General features: G+C 41.9%; 1 protein-coding gene and 1 non-coding gene across 4 annotated transcripts in view; both read left to right on the top strand.

Annotated features, from left to right (window-relative positions):
* The first annotated feature begins 6,628 nt into the window (after positions 1 to 6,628).
* Positions 6,629 to 6,731, top strand: LOC112862968 (U6 spliceosomal RNA). The gene has a single exon (XR_015251760.1). It is a non-coding gene; the product is annotated as a U6 spliceosomal RNA (small nuclear RNA).
* A 1,500-nt stretch (positions 6,732 to 8,231) lies between these two features.
* The window catches only part of LOC112862317 (glutathione S-transferase A4-like), a 30,561-nt gene continuing 15,438 nt past the window's right edge, over positions 8,232 to 23,354 (top strand). For 2 of the 3 annotated variants that reach the window (XM_086707068.1, XM_086707067.1), the window contains exons 1-5: positions 8,232 to 8,334; positions 10,005 to 10,056; positions 12,625 to 12,757; positions 15,130 to 15,271; positions 20,122 to 20,253. In XM_086707068.1, the coding sequence (XP_086563194.1) occupies positions 8,248 to 8,334; positions 10,005 to 10,056; positions 12,625 to 12,757; positions 15,130 to 15,271; positions 20,122 to 20,253 (546 nt within the window). In that variant the 5' untranslated portion in view covers positions 8,232 to 8,247. Of the gene's footprint in view, positions 8,335 to 10,004; positions 10,057 to 12,624; positions 12,758 to 15,129; positions 15,272 to 20,121; positions 20,254 to 21,455; positions 21,745 to 23,354 lie in introns of those variants that run through there. The other variant, XM_025925603.2, reaches the window with a different exon arrangement.

The raw sequence follows: 23,354 nt of genomic DNA, 5'->3' as shown, positions 1-23,354 counted from the left end.
GGCTAATTCCATGTAAGAGGCTTACCTTTTGATAACATGTCAAATTCAACCAATGTGTCAAATCAACTAATTAAATATTTTTCTAATATGTCATGTTAGGAAAATAGAAGAGAAATAATTCCTACTTAATTACAAATGGATTGTAACTTTAAGCCTATATTTAACTATACTTTAAAGCTACACTGAAAGTCTTGGTTATGCTGTTAATATTGCTGTTTTCCAACTTTAACATATTCTTTGTCTGAAACATTGTCAACTTAAGGCTAAATTGATGCTACATCTTTCCAGTCTAGCACATTTAAGTTCTGTGGGTGAATACAGGGTTATGTGGGAGAGATTTGGGTTTGTTTGTTTTGTTTTGTTTTTGTCTCAATGATACATTTGGATCTACTGGTTACAATGAAGATAGGCCATTCTGATCCACTGGAGAAGCCAAAGTAAATGTTACAGATATTTCCATTAATAATAGATTTGGCATCAACATCTTGAATTCTGGCCCAAAACATCTGCTAAAATTGGCAGCTTCTTAAATTAACCCCTTAAAATTTTCATTATCCTGAAAATTCAATAAAAGCCTGCCTTTTGCCTAACTGTTCAAATAACTGAGAAAATCATGTGCTGTTTTGCCCCAGTTATCCAGAATGGCTGTTAACATTGTCAGTAGAATTTCACCTCAAAAAGATTGCCTGTTTTCTCAAGGCATGTGTTCGACAGTTAGGAGTGTATGGCAAAGAATGAAGACAAGTGAAGAAAAATAAGATCAGAAAGACTGTTAAAACTGAAAGAAATGAAGGAGATTATCAAATTCTAAGCCAACTCCCCGTTTGATAGTTCAGGCAAGTGACATTTCTTCCAGACCTACCCCAGGATTGGAGGAAAGCTACACATCTGGTACTCGGTTAAACTTGGGGATGGAAGAAGCATTATATCTCTTCAAAGGGGGTCAATAAAAATTTATTTAGCATGGGAAATTCACTTATAATTATCCCAAACTCCCTTTGCCCTTCTTTTTCTCTATTCTTAGCCACATGCCACTCCAGCACTTCACCATTTGCTCACCCTACTTTTTAAGTATCTGCAATTTATGTCTGCACGACAGTTCCTGAGAAGAATGACCTAGGGCCATACACGGAGCCCCAGATGCAGTTGTGTTGGGTGTTCACTCCAGACCTGGCTTCTCAAAGTTCATTAAAAAAAATTTTTTTTAATGTTTATTTATTTTTGAGACAGAGACAGGGTGCGAGCAGGGGCGGGGCAGAGACAGAGAGGGAGACACAGGCTCCAGGCTCTGAGCTGTCAGCACAGAGCCCAGCGCTGGGCTTGGACTCAGTGATTGTGAGATCATGACCTGAGCCGAAGTCGGACACTTAACCAACTGAGCCACCCAGGCGCCCCTCAAAGTTCATTTTGATATACAACTGAATTGTCTGGGTCTCTTATGAAAAACATAGACTCTGATTCAGTAGCTTTGACCCAGGAATTTAGAGTCTACATTTCTAACAAGCTCCCACGTGAAGCTGATGCTGCCAGTCCAAAATCCCACTTGTGGAGAATGCCTTCTTTCAGAAGCAAATTTGACTTCTTTTCTCGCATGTGAATGTTACTACAATCTGGAGATAGGGAATGTGTATGTGCCTATGTGTGTGTGTGCATGCATGTGTGCACGTCATTTTTTGAGTCCTTACTGTGTTCAGCAATTTGCACACATTATCTCATTTCCCTCTCATTAACTACCTACGTGAATTAGGAACTATTTGTCTTATTGTACAAATGAGGAAAGTGAGGCTCAGAGAGGTTAAAAAACTTGCTTAAGTGAGAAACAGAGCTAAAATTTGAACTTAGGCCTTTGCTTTTATTGGTACCCAGGGCGTAACTCAGATATGAGTTCTTCCACATTTTCTAAAAGATTTGGGGCATATTTTTTACCCAGGTCCACACCCTGACTATGCGAATGTTGTGATGTCATCCCATTACTGTCTTCTGCTGACCCTGTCTTAGGCATGGGCCCCCGGGGCTCTGAGTGGGGGGAGTGCATCCAACGGCTCATCACACAAGTGAAGTTTGCGAGCCTGAAAAGGTGGCCCTCAGTTCCCAATGTAATAAGCCCTGTTTGGGAATCTTAGCTGGTGCACCAGGTTTGTTTAATTAAGGACATACATGTTGGTCAATATTAGCGGCACAAAAAGCAGACTTGAAGACTGGGGTTTGAGTTTATGGTGAGTTCAACACCTCAGGTTCTGGGTCTTCCAGCAGCTGTGTTTGCAAAATGTCTGCATTTTGGGTGAAATCCAGAACACACTGCTCCTTTGTTCCCTTTATTTCGCACGAAAGGCACAAATATTTCCATTGCACCTGTTCCTTTCAGATTTGACAATGTACTTTTACTTTTTTTTTAACAATGAGAATAATTGAGTTTATTTCTTGAAGCACAAACAAACTTGGTCTTCTATATTACCAAGCTGTGGCTCATTCTAATCTTTGTCGAAATTCATTAGAGGTCAAAGGAAAAGGATTAAAAGACTTGGTTTAGGCCCTTAACCTATAATGTCATGGGGCTGGAAGGGGCAGGGCTCAGAAAAACTTATATTTATATGCTCATTCTGTACGGCTCTGTCCAATTCTTATAATACCATATTGTATTTTTTTTAAACACTATTTGCTTCTTACAACTTGATAGTCTGGATGTTTCCATCACTAGGTATCAGATTAGTAAGGGTTTTTTTTTTTTTTTCAGTTTATTTTTTTATTTAGAGAGAGAGAGAGAGAGAGTGCAATCAGGGGAGGGGCAGAGACAGAGAGAGAGACAGAAAGACAGAGAGAGAATGAGAATCCCAAGCAGGCTCTGCACTGTCAGCGTGGAGCCCAAGGGAGGGTTTGAACTCATGAACTGTGAGATCATGACCTGAGCCAAAACCAAGAGTCAGACGCTTAACTGACTGAGCCACCCAGGCGCCCCTTGGTTTGTAAGGTTTTTGATTGCAGGAACTATATCTTATTTATCTTTGTATGCTTGGAGTACTTTACCTAGTACTGTATTCGTAATAGGAGCTCAATAAATGTTTGATGTTGAAAGAATGAAAGATCAAACAGACATTGTGGCGAGTTTAGAAACTGGCATCTCAGAGTGGCACACTGAGGTAATAACTATATTCTGTACAACCGCCATGTGTCTGGGATAGTACTGGGCTGGTTCTCTGGGAGATGGAAGGAAGACACCCTGACCCCTGCCTTCCAAGAGTTTGCCACCTTGTTAGAGTTTTGCAGTGCAGAATCTAGGGGGAGAAGTTGGTTCTTGGCTGGGGTGAGATTGTAAGCAGTATTGGGCTCCTTTCCTGTACTCAACTCTTCCAGAAGAAACAGCTGTTCCTGGGAAGGGTTGGGGATAGGGACTGGACCCAACAGCCCACTTTAGAACACCAGAACTGAGGCTGAGAGGTGAGGCGTGGTGGCTGGTTGGCCAGAACCAGCTGTTCATGGGGTGCACAAACATCAAGATTTTTACAAGAAGTGGTAACGGGTTATCATTTGAGTGCCTGGTTATTAATAACTAGAGGAAAAAGTTTCCTTCTTTTGGACTGGAAAGGGAGGGTTGCAGGCTACAGTCCTGTTTTTCAGAGGTGGGGTGTCCATTGTAACCCTGGGCTTTTAGGGCTCCCTTGAACAACAGGGAAGGTTTGGAGGTGGTGGCAGGGAGGGGAGTGATCCTGTCCCTTGTAATTCAACTCTGGATTCCAAAGATTCATCCTTCGATCTCCCACGTGCCTTGAGAATGAGTAAGAGCCTGGCAGAAGTGAAGTGGGGGAAAGTGATGGGCACAAGAGCATCACATAAAATCCCCAAATTCTCTTCCATACAGCAGCAAACCACGAAAAAGCTCCAATGATGCTCACAATCAAAAAGTGAAGGCAAAAGTCACATCCTAATTTGCTTTTAAAATGTCTTATATTGCAATATTGAGTCAAATTTACAAAAGTCTTGTCTTAACTCCCTTTTACAAAATATCAGTATCATTTGCAACAAAAACTTATAGATCACAAATAAAACTAATAGAGAAGCCAATCAGCATTAGAAACTCTAAGAAAACATTAAATCTGTTTGTAATTCATTTAAAGAAGCACGGAGGACTCTGTTTATGGACCAGATACTGTAGTATGTATTCTATCCATTATTTTGTCCTCGATCCTTGCAATAGCCCTCTGAAGTGAGTAGTACAACCACCATACCCATTCTAAGGATTAGGAGACTGAGGCTTACAGGGGTGGAAAAAAGTTGTACAACATTAGTGAGGACTTGTGACTCTGCAGCCAAGAGCACCTAGCTTTGAAAGATGGAGATAGTAACACACACACGTCATCTCTGTTTTGAGGACTGGACATAGTTGAGTACCATGCCTGGCAGAATGGGATGTAAATGAATGGTACTAGATCCACATCTGAGCCCTCAACTTTTTCCGTGTTCACTCTCTGTGAAGCTAAGGTGGCTTTTCTATCTATCTTTCTTTCTTTCTTTCTTTCTTTCTTTCTTTCTTTCTTTCTTTCCTTCCTTCCTTCCTTCCTTCCTTCCTTCCTTCCTTCCTTCCTTCCTTTCCTTCCTTCCTTCCTTCCTTCCTTCCTTCCTTCCTTCCTTCCTTCTTTCCTTCCTTTTCTTTCTTTCTTTCTTTCTTTCTTTCTTTCTTTCTTTTGTTTTTTAGAGATAGAGAATCTTAAGCAGGCTCTTTGAGGAGTCTGGAGCCCGACTCAGGGCTCATCTGGGATCATGACTTGGGTCAAATCAAGAGTCGGACGCTCAACTGACTGAGCCAGCTAGGTGCCCCAAGGGTGGCTATTAATCCATATTCTTGATTATATACCCTAAGGAGCACAGCTTTCCATTCTTACCCATTGACAATGCCCCTCCCAGCAGAAAACACCACATTCCATCCCTGGCACCTAGACTCCTGCACACCTGATGTGCTGTGCTCCCATTGTTTCATTCCAGCACCTCCAAAGGCTCATATGCCTGCCATCTCTTTGAGTGTTGATTCTGCCCATGCCACCAAGAAGCTTGCCTTTTCTTGATCGTTTTAGGAGTACATTTTGCTGCCCCTCTTTTCATCTGAGAGATTTCACCATTACTGGTACCAGGCACAGTACCAGTAATCTTACTCTGACTCTTGACTGGGTCTCTGGAACAAATACAATGTCTGGAGCCTCCACATTATGACACTCAGTAGTTGTGTTAGGTATCTGTCTCTCATGGGCAATCTGGGGCCAGAATTTTAATCTCTGTAGATTTCAAGTAACTAAGAGAATAATCAGAAGAAAGACCATCCCGCCAACATTTTAAGTGACCATTGTTTAGAAACAGCTTTTGGAGGCTACCAGAGATGACCTTTTCTGGATTCAAGGTCTAAATCAAAGGATAACTTTCAGCCTTGTCTAACTGGGGGTAGGGGGGTGGAGGGTAGGGATGTGGGGGGTAGGACATAATCACTATAAAAGGGTGTTAGCTGGGGCATCTGGGTGGCTCAGTCGGTTAAGTGTCTGACTCTTGGTTTTGGCTCAGGTCATGATCTCATGCTTTTGTGAGTTCAAGCCCTGTGTTGGGCTCCACACTGACAGTGGGGAGCCTGCTTGGGAGTCTCTCTCTCTCTCTCTCTCTCTCTCTCTCTGACCTTCCCTGACTTGTGTTGTCTCTCTCTCAAAATAAATAAACTTAAAAAAAAAAAAGGTTTTAGCAGGAGTTCCTATGTCCCATATTCTTTCACCATAAGATTTATTTCAAACAGAATTTGGACTCGTTGAAGGTTTCAAGGAGATGAAATGACAGGAATTAACCTGAGACCAGCCACAGCTAGATTCACAGCCTCATCTCCATCTCTCAGAGCAGGTGGAGAGGGGTCAAACTAGTTAGAGCTCCATGCACTAAGCAGAGTGGAAAGATGAAGCTCCTCAAGCTAGACACTGATGTTTAACTTCACCAGTGTTGCTTTATTTTTGTCTGAAGGCAGCAGGACAGACAGATACTTGGACGGGGTTCTCAGAGGGCTTGAATCATTTGTCGGTCACCCAGGGTTTGCTGTTGTTAATATTGTTGTTGTTTGTTTGCTTTGCTGCCTTCCTGACATCTGGTCAATACCTGAAAAATGGCCCATGTGGGTGTGAATTACTCTAGTGCTGACACCCACTGGGCATGTGTGTCCTGCCGTGTCTTTAGCATGCTGGTGAACTGCTATGCCTCCTCTTTCTGACTTCCAACAGCACTTGCATTGGCTCCTTAACCATCCTACGTGGGACCTGTAGGAGACCAGAGAATTCAAGAGCTATCTCACTGGGGGGAGAGGTTAAACAAAAGGCACCATTTCCCTTCTCCCTCTTGCCATATTCTTTCCACGCTGTTTTTATTGTAAGGCTCATTCTAAGTTGTGTTAGTAGTAAGTTACTAGACCTGAACATGTTTTTCTAATCAGAGAATTCGGGTGCCTTTTTAATCATTGTTTCCCAAGACAATAAAGAAGTGGGTTTTTAGGAAGCTCCTGACACTTTCAATACTCAATAGCTAAAGAGGCAACTTAAAAGAAATGAGTCTTAAAAGCAACCCAACATGGGCAGTGCCCAAGAGGTGACAAGACCACAACAAGAAAAGAATTGTGTGGCTTTGGCAGCACATATGCTAAAATTGGAAGAATACAGGGATCAGCATGGTCCCTGTGCAAGCATGACATGCAAATTTGTGAAACGCTCCATATTACAAAAAGAAAGGGATTCAGCTTTTCCAAGAGTTAAACTGTAAATCCAACGTAGAGGAAAATAGAATGATTGAGGGCAACATGGCCTCAAAACACCTGCAAGATTTTGTGAACCTGAGTGACTTTGTTGTCATAGGATATAGGGTATTAACAGCCAAATTCTTCATCATGAACTGAGCTACTGATGTTCTGATTTTTTTTACTTTCTTGTGAATTTTCTTAGCACAGGCAGCGTCCTTGAGTGGAATCCTGGCTAGGACATGCTGTTTGGCAGTCTGGGGGTTGGTGGGCAGAGGACTATGGTGAGGGCTGCCTTGGGAAGCTGAGGTCGGTCTCTCTGTCCAGGTCATCTGAGCACCCTCCCAGCCACAGCACCATGAGCACTGTGCCAGTAGTTTGGCTATTTTTGTTGTTTTCTTGGAGCATGCATTGTTACCTATGGGGTCAGAGAGGCAGATGTGGGAAAAGGAGACCAGGCAGTTCTCTGAGTTGGTATAGAGTGTTAACATTCTCAAAACACGTTCAATAATCCTGTGCAACAGGCAGAGGTCACTAGCATAATAGCCACTGTGGCCCTTGCAGCAGTGAGGTAGAAAGTGCTATCACATGTGCCTGCGTTATCACGATACTTTTCTTGAAAAGGCTGCAGGTCACCTAGTGTAATCCTTCCCAGTTACAGATGAGGACGTGCAGGTGGACAGACCTACTGAACTGGGCCTAAGGTTGCCCGGCTCCCTGGTGGTCACGCAAGGACTAGAATCCTGGTCCTGACTAGGCATACATCTGTGCCTGTCCCAACACTCAGAAAAGCCTTGTGACAGAAATGAAAGAGTGGCCCAACTCCCACAGAACATCTCAGTCCAAAACGGCCCAGCTCCTTGCCACTGTTAGAAAAGATTTTCTTTTGCAAGGTTGTTCATGAAACCATCATATTAACACCTGGATCCTTTCTCAAAATACCAGAGACAGTCTCTCAAATCTATGGATAACTTGATACTTTCATAAGTATAGTTTGTTCTTTTTTCTTAAATTGTGAGATAGAGCATACATACAGGAGAGTGCATTTATGTGCAGTTTAAAGACTAATTATAAAGACCGATTATTAATTCTGTTTAAGAAACAGAATATTGTGGCACCTGGGTGGTTCAGTCGGTTAAGCATCCAACTTTGGCTCAGGTCGTGATCTCACAATTCGTGAGTTCGAGCCCTGCATCGGGCTCTGTGCTGACAGCTCAGAGGCTGGAGCCTGTTTCAGATTCTGTCTCCCTCTCTCTCTGCCCCTCCCCTGCTCGCTCTCTCTCTCTCAAAAACAAATAAGCATTACAAAAATTAAAAAAAAAAGAAACAATATTAATAGCATTCCAGACTCACCGTCATTCACCCCCCCCCCCCCCCCCCCCCGCCATCACAACCCTCATCTCCTCCTTGGAGGTAACCACAATCCTGCTTCTATGATCATTGTTTTCTTGCTTTTCTCACTTTTCTTATTTTGCCCTTCAGAAAACCCTGAGCCAGGAGTCATGACAACCAAGCCCAAGCTCTGCTACTTTCGTGGCAGGGGCAGGATGGAGTCGATCCGCTGGCTGCTGGCTGCAGCTGGAGTGGAGGTTGGTTCCTTCCTGGGAAAAGGAAGGAGGGTAATTTGGGTGGGCTGGAGTGGTCCTCTTCCCCACTTCATAATTCAGGGTGGTCTTTAGAGATGGATCCACTCTTTCCCTTTCCATCTGTCTTCCTTTGTAAGAGGTGAGGGAGGGATCATAGTCCTCTGTTTAAGCAGGGTTGGGAGGGTGGAAGTGTAGGGAGGTGTTCTGGAAACTTTGTAGGGGCAGAGAGATCATGATGACTCATAAGACAAAGGAGAGAGAGGAGACCCACATCTGCATCATTGTTTTCACTGGAACGAACTGATTTCCTGGGGTCTTTCCAGCTTTGGCCTGGCACCATGTTCTACCCATGGTTACCCACTGAAACCTTACCTCCAGCTGCGATCTGGTCTCCTCTTGAGCCCAGAAAAGTCTGCCCCACTTGGATCTGTCCTTAATTCTGAATTCCTTAACCACTGACTTTTCCATAGATTTTCACAAGTGCTTTGAAACTGTTTGGTTTCATGCAGGTGTAGACTTCATTTTCCCTCTTTGAATGACATCTTCTTTAAAACAAGGACTCATGCATGACCTTCTTTGTTTTGTTCACCTTATCCTACCCTCATCTCAAGTCTTAGGGACAAAAAGTCACACTTTCCCACTGAAGCTTCAGAGATTCCATCAGTAAATGATGATAACCCCACCTGAGTAATAATCTGCAGATCCCTTTCATTGAATGTACAAGTATCGAAGAGAAATTTAATTTGACCTGATACAGAGGGAGAATGGCACAGAAGAGAGAGAAGAAGGGAAAGAGAGGAATAGGAGAGGGAAATTATTGGGGGAAGTTAGAGAAAAGGACAAGAATTTGGAGAGAAAAAAGAGCTAATGTGAAGAAAAGGAAATAATATGAACAGGGCTGGGGATATCCTGTTAAGTAGACAAAACCCTCTACACACACACGCCCCCTTGCCCCCTACACACACATGCCGGCAGAATTTTCAGCTGTGTCTAAATTGGTAACTTTGTGGTTCCTTTTAAAATTTTCATTCTGGGGGCACCTGGCTGGCTTAGTCAGTGGAGCTTCTGACTCTTGATCTTGAGGTTGTAAGTTCCAGCCCCACACTGGGTGTAGAGAATACTAAAAAATAAAATCTTTGTTGCTGTTGTTGTTTATTTATTTGAGAGAGAGAGAGAGAGAGAGAGCACTACCACAAGCAGGGGAGGGGCAGAGAATGAGGGAGCCAAAGGCTGAGCTGTCAGTGCAAAGCCTGACTTGGAGCTCCAACACATGAACTGTGAGATCACGACCTGAGGCACCCAGGCACCCCTACTTAAAAATGAAATCTTGGGGTGCCTGGGTGGCTCAGTCGGTTAAGCATCTGACTTCAGCTCAGGTCATGATCTCACAGTTCGTGAGTTTGAGCCCTGCACTGGGCTCTGTGCTGACAGTTCAAAGCCTAGAGCCTGCTTCAGACCCTGTATCTCCCTCCTTCTGCCCCTCCCCTGCTCATGCTCTGTCTCTCTCTCAAAAATAAATAAACATTAAAATTTTTTTAAAAAATAAAATCTTAAAAAAAGTAAATAAAAATAAAATTTTCATTCAGGAAGCCATTGGACATTTTATACTGTGAACATTTCTCCCTCTCTCTCTCTGAGGACATTAAAGTTATAACAACGTTTCTTTTATCTAGTTTGAAGAAGAATTTATTGAAACAACAGAACAATATGAGAAGTTGCAGAAGGGTGAGCCTAGATTTATCCAATGCTATCTTACTAGAAAAAAATTGTTTCTGGAAATACTCATTTCAATACAGGAACACATAACTCTACAGTGACAACTATGAGGACAAGGACTGCTAACACTGATTGAATGCTCACTGTATCCCTGTCATAGAGCTAAATGTATCATCTGCATTTCTCTTTAGACTTCATAAAAGCTTATCAAGTAGACTATGACCCTGACCTCAATTAGATATGATAGCATGGGCTAACTGAGCGAATTGGTTCAATACTCCCCACCCCACTAAAGAATCCTTTTAGAATTCTTAAATACTGATCCAGTGGGTTGGAGGGGAGGGAGTAAAAGGGAAGAGGAATTTGACCAAAAATATTCTTTAGTTCTCATGGCTCATATCCACTTCCTCTTAATGGTTTCAGCAGGTTAACAGACACCATTGTTTATCAGGTTACAATTATAGAACCAAGACTATAGAAAAGATCAAAATTTGATTACATTTGGAAGAAGTCCTTCATCCTTACAATGCCCTAGAAAAGTTTTTCACACCAAGACAAAAGACTAGTACTTTCACAGAGCTTCTTAAACTTCTAACCGCCACAAAGTTATTTTCCTTATCTAAGGAAACCTGGATGTTCCCATTATTGCTGATAAACAGTCATGAAATGAACACAAATTATTTTTTGGAAAAATGTTCAACTAGTAATCCGCAGACCTACCATTTACAAACTGTATGACTGCAGAAGGCCTTTAACTTCTCTGCGTCCTTTCTCCTTACCATAAAATAAAAATAATCTCTGTGGTCACAGATGCAGGATGCCAGTAGCTCTCATTAAATGGGGAAGGCCAGCTAACCCCTCCCCAGTTCTTGTCCAGAAACTTTAATAAATCCCTGAACCTCCTCTTCCTCATTATTTCTGCCCTACTCCACCCCAAACAAGGCCGGTCACTGGTACGTAGTAGGGAGTAAATACATATGTATTGAATAAGTAAATAAAATGTATCTTCAGAAACTCTTCCAAGATCATTCTGGCAGGAAATCCTCCCTAACAGCCTAGGAGATCCTCCATTCCTCTCTGAGTCTGTGATGCTACTCTTGTGCTTCTGATACCCTCCTGGGCATTACTATTATTAGCGAATAAGAGGCAGAAAAGGACAGCAGAGAGGGCCCTCAGCAGAGAGTCGGGAGACCTACTTCTGTTGGTTTAGCTGTCTCCTATGAGTGTGAGCAAGTCACGTTTGCCCTCTTGGCCTCCATAGTGCCATAGTCTATAATATGAATGAACTAAATGATTGCAAAGATCCTTCCCTGCACTGTTGATCCTAGATTTTTAAAAATCCTTCTGAAGAAGATCATCAGTTCCTAGAAGCATGGATCATTTTTAATGGACTTCTGCATCCTTAAAAGCAGTAGCACAGAGACCAGTTTGGATGATCATTCAGTGTTAGACAAATGTAGCACTATCTTTAGGAAGTGGAGATTTTTCAGTCTCTCCATTAATAATTGTACTAATATTTCCAAGGCATTGTCACAAGCATGATTTTATTCCTGCTCAAGGAAACCCTAAAATGGGCAAGACAATACTGCTACAGATCAGAAAATAGGTTTAGGGAAGACAGAGACTTGCCTGAATCATCCAATTAAATAGGGACACTGGCTCCCTGAAAAGTTCCTGTGGTGGTTTTCTCTCCACCATCTTCTACTGTCTCTCATTAAAGCAAGCAGCAACAATATTGGAAAGTAGGGAAATTCATTATGGTCTTTGCCAATGCACTAGTGAAGTCTGGTTCCTATTCTAGATAAAGTTCCTTATTCTCAGCAATGTGCAGGTAGCAAAGGAAATTTAAAGGTTATGTATTTCTTCAAGACCCTATCCTATGAAAAGAGTACTAATTATAGTACACCTTTAAATGCATTACTTTTATAGGCAGTCACTCACAATGCAGAAAATTTAATTTTACTGAACACTGATTATTGACAGTATTCAGTGCTTTTTTAAAGCTATCTCATTTAATCTTTTCAAAAATCCTGCTTGATAGGTATTATTACTGTTTTAGAGAAAAGGAAGCTGAAGCTCAGGTAAGTCATTTGCTTAAAGACACATGGCTGGGGAGGGCTACAGCTGGCATTTGGACCCAGTCTTCCTGGGTTCTTGTTGTCACAGCCGTCCTGCTGCTGTGTAGACCTGGAGTGATACCTGATGTGCTTTTCAAAGAATTCAGGCTCCCAGCCTCCAGCCCTGAATCAGAATTATCTGGGGAGTGGGTGAGTATTTTTAACAATCCATCTCCCTGAGATGATTTTCATAGTATTTATATTATAATACAGTCATAGTAAATGTATAGTGTCTTAAATAGTCGTGATTAACCAATGCACAAAAATGCATGAAACCATCAAGTGAGTCTCAGATTTTCCATAAAGCAAATGGTAGGAATTTCCTCAACAACTGGCATCGTTAGCTCACCACTTTGGATGAAAACTAAAAACTACTCAACAAAATTAGAAGGGACCCTCCTGCAGGCTTACCACAACCATGGAAGGAGAGTACCCTAACCTCTCTTTGCTCAATCCATAGACGGACGCCTGCTATTTGGCCAAGTGCCTATGGTTGAAATTGATGGAATGGTGCTGACACAGACTAGAGCCATCCTCAGCTACCTTGCTGCCAAGTATGACTTGTATGGGAAGGACCTGAAGGAGACAGTCAGGTACCACAGTGTTCATGTCTGTACTGGACTCTTATCCAAGCTCTGTAGTTTTGCACCAGCTGAAATTCAGTTCAGATGTAGACTTTCTGCCTGGGCTAGGAGGAGAAGGCAAGGGGAACAAATGGGGAGATGCTTTTGCTATACCCACATGTGCTGTGCATAACTCTGAATACTCCAGGTTTCCCCTTTTACTACTCATGGTGGTCTGCATTCAACATTCGTATCCTCTCCCCACTCCTCACAAAATAGGTTCTCATAAAATGACCTAGTAAACTTCATTCTATGTAAGGTGGAAATGGCTGATTCAGCAAACACTGAGCACTGTATCAATGATCTATTACCACAAATACTGTTGTAAAACATACCACAGTGACTTAAATCAGTAGGCATTTATTCTTCCTCACCAGTCTATATGTCACGTGGGCATTGGCATATCTGGGCCAGGCTTGACTCCTCTTGGCTGGACTTATTATGTCTGTAGTCAACCAGTAGTCAGTCAGGGGGCTCTGGTTTGGGGTGTTGACTGTCCACTGAGGGGTAAATGGGCCATGTGTCTCTCATGCTCTCATGCCAAGCTTGTTCTTGGAGCAGCTAGGGAGGGTTCTAAGAGAGAGTAAAAGCATACAAAGCTTCTTAAGTTCTAGGCTCAGAACTGGTCATCAGTTCCACCTCATTCTATTTGTCAAAGCAAGTCATGAAGTCATTCCAGAAAACACACCACAACTAATGATGGAAGGGACTGTCAAGTTTTATCACAATTACTGAACGGTGAAGTTTTGTGTCCATTGTTTTGCACATATATACTACAAGCATCTACTCCATGCTGGGCACTGTGCTAGGCTTGGCTGAGGATGGCTGGATTATTACTCCCAGGAATACATAGTTCAGCTTCACATGAGATAAGTAAACTACAGACAAAACAAAGACTTATAACTATAAAGGTTTTATCTGTATTTGGGGTCCAAGGGCCATTTCAGTGGTCCTTGAAATCTTATCCCCACAAGCATGAACACTATGGGTGGTCTGTACATATACATAGAAGACATGGTAGGACAAAGGCCTAAGTTCAATTGTTCAGAAGAAGGAGAGAGAGTATAACAGGAATGAAAAAGTCCATAACCAGAAGCAGCGCACCCAACTCTTCTTTAGATCCACCTTTAAAATGAATTTAGTCATCCTGGGGCGCCTGGGTGGCACAGTCGGTTGAGCGTCCAACTTCAGCCAGGTCAGGATCTCGCGGTCCGTGAGTTCGAGCCCTGCGTCGGGCTCTGGGCTGATGGCTCAGAGCCTGCAGCCTGTTTCCGATTCTGTGTCTCCCTCTCTCTCTGCCCCTCCCCCGTTCATGCTCTGTCTCTCTCTCTGTCCGAAAAATAAATAAATGTTGAAAAAAAGATTTTTTTTAAATTAATTTAGTCATCCTAACTTGCAGTCCCAAAGGTTTATGGGAAGAGAAGCAATTTCAAACAGTGTATGAAAAGCATCCTTTTGTAACAATGTAAATGAGTAATACTATGCAAAAGCAATCTGTTTCTCACTGTTTTGATGCATGTGTTTGTTTTTTACAATTAAAGGTGACAGGCTAGATGACAATCGAACATGTAAGAAAAACGATTTGTAATTCGGATAGGACAACAAAGTAAATTATGCTTTTATATATGTTGAAAATAGAGATGATCACTGAACCAAATCTGTTGGGCAGTTAGCATATAGTGGGGGATACACAGACACACAACCCTTAATGGTTGCAAACTGGTTGTAGAGAGAACTTGCACAGCATAACTTCACCAATAGTCTAATAAATGATGGTCATATATCTACCATTCTTAGTTTTTTTTGTTGTTTTTTTAACTTTTTTTTTTTTTTTTTTTTTTTTTTTTTTTTTTTTTTTTTGCGTTTGTCAATGCAAGGGAAATTTTTAGAGAATGAATCAAGGTATTTGTCTGATCTGACTAGGAAAGCAAACGTTTCCTTCTCAGTTGCCAGGTCAGGGGAAGACCTGCTAAATTATGCATCTTTCCTAAACAACTGAAGAGGTTCTGGTGCTAATAGTTTCGCACTTCTGGTAAACTTCATTCAGTTGGGTTTTTAAAACCACAATAATCGATTTCTTTATGGCAGATATCAACTTAGAGGCACTTATTAATTTTTTTCACACATCCCTTCATTCGATAAACATTTCCAGAGATGCTAGTATACCCTGGTCACTAGGATGGCTCTGTTGGCAGAAATCATTCCTGAGCATGGAATCTTAAGGGAGGGGGCATGAAAAGTCATTTGCCCCAATACTGATCTGCACCACCACTGTGGCGAATTAGGGAATCCCATACTGAAAGGGTCGCGTCGGAATGAGAGTCAACACGCTGTTTTGTCAGGATCAACATGTACGCTGACGGCACCCTGGACCTCATGTTGATGACCGCGCAGGCTGCGTTCAAACCCCCTGAGGAAAAAGAGGAGAATCTTACTTTAATCGTGAAGAAAGCTAAAACCCGTTACTTCCCCGCCTTTGAAAAGGTAGTGGGGGGAACAATCCACTTTGGACCTCACTGAGGCCTTATCCTGGCGGGCCAGGCGGGCCAGGCGGGCCAGACGTGCCAGGGTGCTCTCGCGAGAGGCAGGGTTGCGCTCCGCGACGGCTGCGCGCGCAGGTCCTGCTAGGGGAGCAGGGGGAGGGGCTGGCATCTTCAAGAGGCCGGCCGGTACGCCTTCCCACGGCAGAGGGGAACTGGGGGCGGGGCGGACGAGAACTGGGAAGCCGAGCGCGGGCAAGGCAAGTTCCCACCTGCACTTGCAGGATGCAGGCATTCCGGACTTACTTCCTGTTGCTAAGAAGACTATTTCAGGCGTGATTACCTGTTAAAAATGTTAAAAAGACAGAAGCTGTGGTAGAGCTTTACTGCACCTGGAGCAAAACTTTAATAAGGGTTACGTAATTATGGAACCTCTAACAAAACTGAATGGGAATAAGCCAAATGCAATGAAAGGTACAGCATTTCTGTTCTGATTTTTTAAAAAGCCATCAGCCCAAGGCATCTTCGCCTTAAATTTCCTGTCAGATGTTTCTTTACGTGTAATACTGGTGGGTAATCATGCCTCAGTAAAAAGATAAGGTCTCTTAAAGTTACAACTTTTCCGAAGTCATTTTGGAGTGAATCATTAGGAATGTCCTGGAAATACAAATGGTAAGGTACCATGTATGCATAGGGTTCCATAAATAAAGGCTTGTCAGACAGAAGAATTCTGTGGTATTTCTCCTCAGTCTTAGTCTTGGGGAAAAATGATTTATTACTGATTAAACCACAATGAAGGATTCTGCCAGTACCTCAGAACTAGACAAGCAAGCTCCTCTTTATCTGGAACAATGTACAGTGTTGTTGAAATGCCTTTCATGTAAAAAACAAACAAACAAACAAACTAGTGTGATTACTTGAGTTATAATGTTAAATGGACATTATCATACTACAGATTTTGAAATCTGTGTGGCCTAATCCAGTACTCCTCAAAACACTTAAAATAATGTATTTGTTCAAATCAGGATCAGACTCAAGTTTATCTGAAACTAATGTAACATTGTGTGTCAAGTGTATTTCAATTAAAAAAAAAAATAACCCCGAAAACAATGAAACAAAAAATCCTCAAATTCATTCTCTGTCATTAGTCAATTACATTTTTAAGCTTCTTTTAATCTATAAGGTCCCTTCCTCTTTTTTTCTATTTTTTAAATATTTATTTATTTTGAGAGAGAGAGAGTGCACAAGGGAGGGGGGCAGAGACAAAGAGAATCCCAGGCAGGCTGCCTGCTGTCATCACAGAACCCAACTCGGGGCTGGATCTCATGAACCATGATGTCATGACCTGAGCCAAAATCAAGTTGAATTGGACACTCAACTGACTGAGCCACTCAGGCTCCCCTTTTTCTCTCCTATTCCTCTTGTATTTATCTTGTCAAATTTCCCATAGCCTGGATTTTACTAAATGCAGCATACTCCTTTATTCTCTAAAATTCCTGTCAATTGGAAGTTAGAATTAGAAGCCTAATCGTGTCCAGGTGTGATTATTTTGGCCAGACTGTCGTAGGTGATGTTGTGAAGGTCATTAGGAAGCAGACATTATCTGGTTTTCCCTCTTCTTACAACTAAATGCGACTGATGATTAATGCCTAGACCCACTGATTTATTGGTGAATGCAAAATACTGACACCCAAATCTGTTAACCCTTCTTCATTTATTAGCTGGAATACTTTCTATAAAATGAATCTTCCCCATCATAATATATTTAGTTACTTTGGGGTGTGGTTTATGTTAGGAAAGGAGGATAAATCCTTGATTCTTGCTCTGGGTTCACTGCTTTTCAAAATGAGTTAGTTACCTAGCATCTTCAAAGGGGACTAATGAGTTTATTGATTTTTCCTTCTTGTTTTTGTTCTTTAAATAACATGATGATACTGTTTATTGCCATGAATTTAAACATTGGCTGTGCTTTGATTAATGTTAGAGCTCTTTTTCTTCTTCTTTTTTTTTTTTTTTTTGAGTATAGGGGTGCCTGAGTGGCTCAGTCAGTTAAGCATCCGACTCTTGGTTTCAGCTCAGGTCATGACCTTGTGGTTCATGGGATTGAGCCCCATATCAGGCTCTGTGCTGACAGCTGGCAGCCTGCTTGGGATTCCCTCTGTCCTCTCTCTGCCCCTCCCCCATGCATGCACATGTGCACATGCATGCCCACGTGCGCTCTCTCAATAAATAAATTTTTAAAAAATACATAAATAAAGTAAATTTGAGTATAGTTGACACACAATGTTACATTAGTTTCAGTAATTATGCAAGTGATTATAGAAGCTCAAGTATCTTATCTTTTGGACAGTGGTAGCTTCGTCAAGTTTGCTTCTGGTTTTTGACATGGTCCCAGCAATCTTTGATTCCTCCCTTTTTTTTTTTCAGTCTGAAGAATCTCCCTCTTTTTTTTAAAAATTTTTTTTTGTTCTCTTTTTTTTCAATATATGAAATTTATTGTCAAATTGGTTTCAATACAACACCTAGTGCTCATCCCAAAAGATGCCCTCTTCAATGCCCATCACCTACCCTCCCCTCTCTCCCACCCCACCATCAGCCCTCAGTTTGTTCACAGTTTTTAAGAGTCTCTTATGCTTTGGCTCTCTCCCACTCTAACCTCTTTTTTTTTTTTCTTCCCCTCCCCCATGGGTTTCTGTGAAGTTTCTCAGGATCCACATAACAGTGAAAACATATGGTATCTGTCTTTCTCTGTATGGCTTATTTCACTTAGCATAACACTCTCCAGTTCCATCCATGTTGCTACAAAGGGCCATATTTCATTCTTTCTCATTGCTACGTAGTATTCCATTGTATATATAAACCACATTTTTTTTATCCATTCATCACTTGATGGACATTTTGGCTCTTTCCATAATTTGGCTATTGTTGAGAGTGCTGCTATAAACATTGGGGTACAAGTGCCCCTATGCATCAGTACTCCTGTATCCCTTGGGCAAATTCCTAGCAGTGCTATTGCTGGGTCATAGGGTAGGTCTATTTTTAATTTTTTGAGGAACCTCCACACTGTTTTCCAGAGTGGCTGCACCAGTTTGCATTCCCACCAACAGTGCAAGAGGGTTCCCGTTTCTCCACATCCTCTCCAGCATCTATAGTGTCCTGATTTGTTCTTTTTTAATTTTTTAATTTTACTTAAATCCAAGTTAGTTAACAAGAATGTCCTTCTTTTTAAAAAGATTCTGGAAAATCCTCCACCAAATAATAGGGAAAATGGCTTCCTCCCTATTCTCTCTGTTCTGTCCTTCTGGGCTCCTCTTAGACTTAGGTTGGAGCTTCCTTCTATATTACATGTCTCTTAACCTCTCTCTCATATTTTCCGTATCTTTATTTCTGTGGGTTTCCTCAGATCTTTATGCCAAATTATTTTTTTCAATTTTTCTATTGAATATTTTTATACCATTTATATTTTTCATTTAATAATATTTATTTCTTTTTCAAACCCATATGCTCTTTTTTTTTCCACATGCCTTCCTCCCCCATTTTCTCTTTGAACATTTTAAGCATTTTTAACTCCTTAAAGAGTCCACTCTTGAGGCACCTAGGTGGCTCAGTCAGTTGAACATCTGACTTCAGCTCAGGTCATGATCTCATGGTACATGAGTTCGAGCCCTGCATTGGGCTCTGTGCTGACAGCTCAGAATCTGAAGCCTGCTTCAGATTCTGGGTCTCCCTCTCTCTCTGTTCCTCCCTTGCACTCTCTCTCTCTCAAAAATAAATAAAGATTAAACAAAAAAATTTTAAGACTCCACTCTTACATTTGGCTCTGTGACCCAAAATTCTTCTTTGTCAGTGTGCTGCCTCTGTCTTATAAAAGAGTTATCTCAAGTACAAATCATGTGCTTTGTAACTTGTGTCTGTGAGCTTGTCTTCTGCAGAAATAATTTTCCCTATATTTGGCATATTTGATATATTCCATCAACTGTTTTTATGTTTGCCATGGCTGGAATACTCTAGAATTCACTGATTCAAGTCATTTTATTCATCCATACTAATACTTTATTTTTATTCATGTATCACAGGAAGAGATGTGGTGCCTGAATTTATCTTTGTTCCTTACCTATGGAGTAAACCCATATTTTGTACATCTGCCACTCAAAGCTACACCTGAGGGATTTTTATATTCACTTTTCATTGGATAGTAAGAAGGCTCAGGTTTGGGCTTCTGATATCCCATTGATGATTTATTTCTACTTGTGGGATAGTAGCCAGATTCTAGTTAATCATGACCTTAGTGTCTCCCTATACTAGTGGGTTCAGTTTTACTTAACCAGCTCTAAGCTTTTAAGAGAGAACTCCGTTCTAACACTTTACTACCCCAAATATCTTGATAATCACTGACAATTTTCCAACAATATTGTGCCAGTTTGCAGCAGGTTTAAGAGTATTTAAGAGTTGGTTTCATCCGACCCTTTCTAACATTCTTGGAGATTATCAAGAAAAAGATTCTTTAGTACATATGATCTTTACAAAAGAGTCCCTGCTTTTATAAGTGTTTAGCCAGGCAAAATAGTCTTTACTTTTATATGATATTCTTTTTTTTTTTTTTTTAATTTTTTTTTTCAACGTTTATTTATTTTTGGGACAGAGAGAGACAGAGCATGAATGGGGGAGGGGCAGAGAGAGAGGGAGACACAGAATCGGAAACAGGCTCCAGGCTCTGAGCCATCAGCCCAGAGCCTGACGCGGGGCTCAAACTCACGGACCACGAGATCGTGACCTGGCTGAAGTCGGACGCTTAACCAACTGCGCCACCCAGGCGCCCCTATATGATATTCTTTGTCATCTTTCTTTCTGCAGATTTTGAATGGCCACGGAGAGGATTTTCTCGTTGGCAACAAATTCAGTTGGGCAGACATACAACTGTTGGAAGCGATTTTAATGGTGGAAGAACTCGATGCTTCTGTTCTTTCTGACTTCCCTCTACTGAAGGTAGTGTATTAATATCCACATGAAGCCCAAGAAAAAGTGAATAGAAACAAAGACTAAAACAAAATGCATCTCCAGGTCATCTTAAAAGAAGACTGCTTAAAAAAAATTTTTTTAATGTTTATTTATTTTTGAGAGAGAGACAGAGGATGAGTAGGGGAGGGGCAGAGAGAGAGGAAGACACAGAATCGGAAGCAGGCTCTAGGCTCTGGCCTGTCCGCACAGAGCCTGATGCGGTGCTCAAATTCGTGAGCTGTGAGATCATTACCTGGCCTGAACTCCGAGGCCTAACTGACTGAGCCACCCAGGAGTCCCAGGCATCTGATTCTTGATTTCAGCTCAGATCATGATTTCGCAGTTCGTGAGATCAAGCCTCACATCGGGCTCCATGCTGCCAACTGCTAATGCTTGGGATTCTCTCTCTCCCTCTCTTTTTTTGCCCCTTCCCTTTTTTCCCTTTAAACTAAACAGTGCATTCTAGAGCTCTTTCCCTGTCAATACAGGGGTCTTCCTCTTCTTCTTATATATTATATCATTTTAAATTACTGAACTATATACTTTGTAGGGATGTACCATAGTTTATATAACCAGTTTTCTGTTCTTGGAAATATAGGTTATTTCTGACTTTTCACTGTGCTAACATTCTTATCATTATTTCTTCGCTCATACGTTATGTTATTTCTTTGCTCACCCTTATAAGAAATTCCTAGAACAGGAATCAGTAGGTCAGAGTATGAATTTTTTAGAGTTTTTAATATGAACCTCTTTGAGACAATGATTTTTTATTTTTTCAATTTTTGAGAAAGAGTGTGTGTGGGGGGGGTGGGGAGGGGCAGAGAGAGAGAGAGAGGGACAGAGAGAATATTAATCAGGCTCCATGCCCAGCATGGGGCCCAACATGGGGGCTCCATCTCACGACCCTGGGTTCATGACCTGAGCTGAAATCAAGAGTCAGACACACTGACTGAGCCACACATGCACCCGAATGATTGTTTAACAAAACAGTTTATTCAGGCTAAACACACTAGCAATTGTATTACCATCCTGGGAACATCCAGCAAACAGGCCTTAAGAATTAATTCAGATTCAACACACTGAGCTCCATAAGCTGGCAGCCTAAGCACTCTCCTTCCATGACAAAGTTATGATTTTCTTAAAGGTTGTGGCTGCTATGGAGGCTTTCATTTTACTGGTTCTCATTTCAGGCATTTAAAGCAAGAATCAGCAACATCCCTACAATTAAGAAGTTCCTGCAGCCTGGGAGTCCGAGGAAGCCGCCCCCAGATAGCCACTATGTGGAGGTAGTCAGGGGCATCCTGCAGTTCTGATGAAAGTAGGTCTTACAGTGGCAAACAGCCATGATCCAGTCGCAGGATCAGTATGGGACGCTGCAAACTGAAGCAAACTATAGATTCTAAGAGTAAAGTGTCTGAAAAGAACAAAACCATACTACTAGGAACAGCAAACACTGATTAAATGCAATACGAAACCATTCTGATGTGTGAAATTTTTTTAAGCTTGTCGATTGTGGATGATGGTTACAACCTTTATGAAATCAGTGTTGTGTGTAAATAAATAGGAGGCAGTATGGGGCGCCTGGATGTTTCAGTTGGTTGAGCATCCAACTTCGGCTCAGGTCATGATCTCGCAGTTCATGAGTTCGAGCCCTGCGTCAGGCTCTGTGCTGACAACTCAGAGCCTAGAGCTTGCTTCTGAATCTGTGACTCCCTTTTTCTCTGCCCCTCTACCATTCATACTCTGTCTCTTAAAAAATAAATAAATGTTAAAAAATGTTGTTTTTTTTTAAATAAGAGGCAGTGTGTATTTAGGGCAGCGGCCTACATAAGGCACTGTTCTCGCTGTCTGTACCAAGATCAGGACCACTGTTGGAAGAGTGAACAGAGAGATTTGGGGGCCAGGATCTCTCCAACACCCACACTGACGCTGAGTACTTGGGTTAGATAAAAAGTGGCAAAAGACAAATCAGGAGTGACATGATGGCTGATGCTAGTGAATCCTAAGAGGAAGGATGGGGGACAGAGAATGTCCAGGGAACATCATTCTGTGGCCCCAGAAAGAACTTGGACAATTAGACAACCCTATTTCCCCTAACAGAGCCTCCTTAGTCTGGGTTTTGCTTTGCTGAAACAATTCCAAGTAACACTAAGATTAAGATGTAACCGATGAATATTTGTACAAACTGACCCAAAGATTCCCTGTCCTTGATAAACATGCGTTGGGTATTTGGAACTCAGCTCCACATCAGGGCCCTGTTTGGTGGGGGATGGAGCAGCTGTCCAGGGTGATCTTACAAGCATGGTGGTGCTTTCCAATGGGTGGTCTGTGGTCTGGAGCAGGGCTTCTGTCAATGCTTTGAGGTACATGACTCTATCAGCTCTAAACTGCTGCTGGGCCATCCTGCCCAAGCCACACACTTGATCAGCTTCTGAGTATGTATCCAGGTACATGTCCTTACTTGTGAAATGACTTAATGGCTCACCAGACTGAAGGGCACCATAGGGCATCCCTACACTGTACCTCACCATCTCTACACTGTACCTCACCTCTCCATTTTACCTCCCCAACTCAGATGACAGATTGGTCAACAGAGTTATAACCACGTAGACCATTCAGCATCCCCAGCCCAGCCTGTGTATGACCTGAGCTCTTGCTCCCAGCGTAGTCAAATCCCAACCTGGGGATTCTCATTTAGCTAATCGCCCTGTCTCATTCCCCACTCTGGCAAGGCCATGGTCACTACCAGATGATGAATCAGAGTGGGAGAAAAGACTTCTCACAGGGAAACTCTGCCCTTCTCTCTGTGGGATGACTTTTTCCTCTGACCTCCGCCAAAGCCAAGAGTCTGACCTGACAGAAATTAAGTAAGGAAAGGAAAAGAACTTATTTTTTCATGATTCAAAATGGTAAGCCAATCTCTTTTTGTTATAATCACTTGGTCTTGGTAAATAATTCAAATAGTTTAGAAGGCTTACACAGTGAAAAATAAAATCCTCCCCTCCCTGAATTGTTCTTAAAAACAAGCACTTCCTGGGTCCTCACTCCCTGCCCTGATGTCTCCCTTGAGAACCAAGCACCATGTGGTT

Source organism: Puma concolor, chromosome B2, assembly GCF_028749965.1.
Source record: "Puma concolor isolate L17-30 chromosome B2, mPumCon1.1.hap2, whole genome shotgun sequence".
NCBI classification, from domain to species: domain Eukaryota; kingdom Metazoa; phylum Chordata; class Mammalia; order Carnivora; family Felidae; genus Puma; species Puma concolor.
This window is presented reverse-complemented; position numbering and strand designations above follow the sequence as displayed.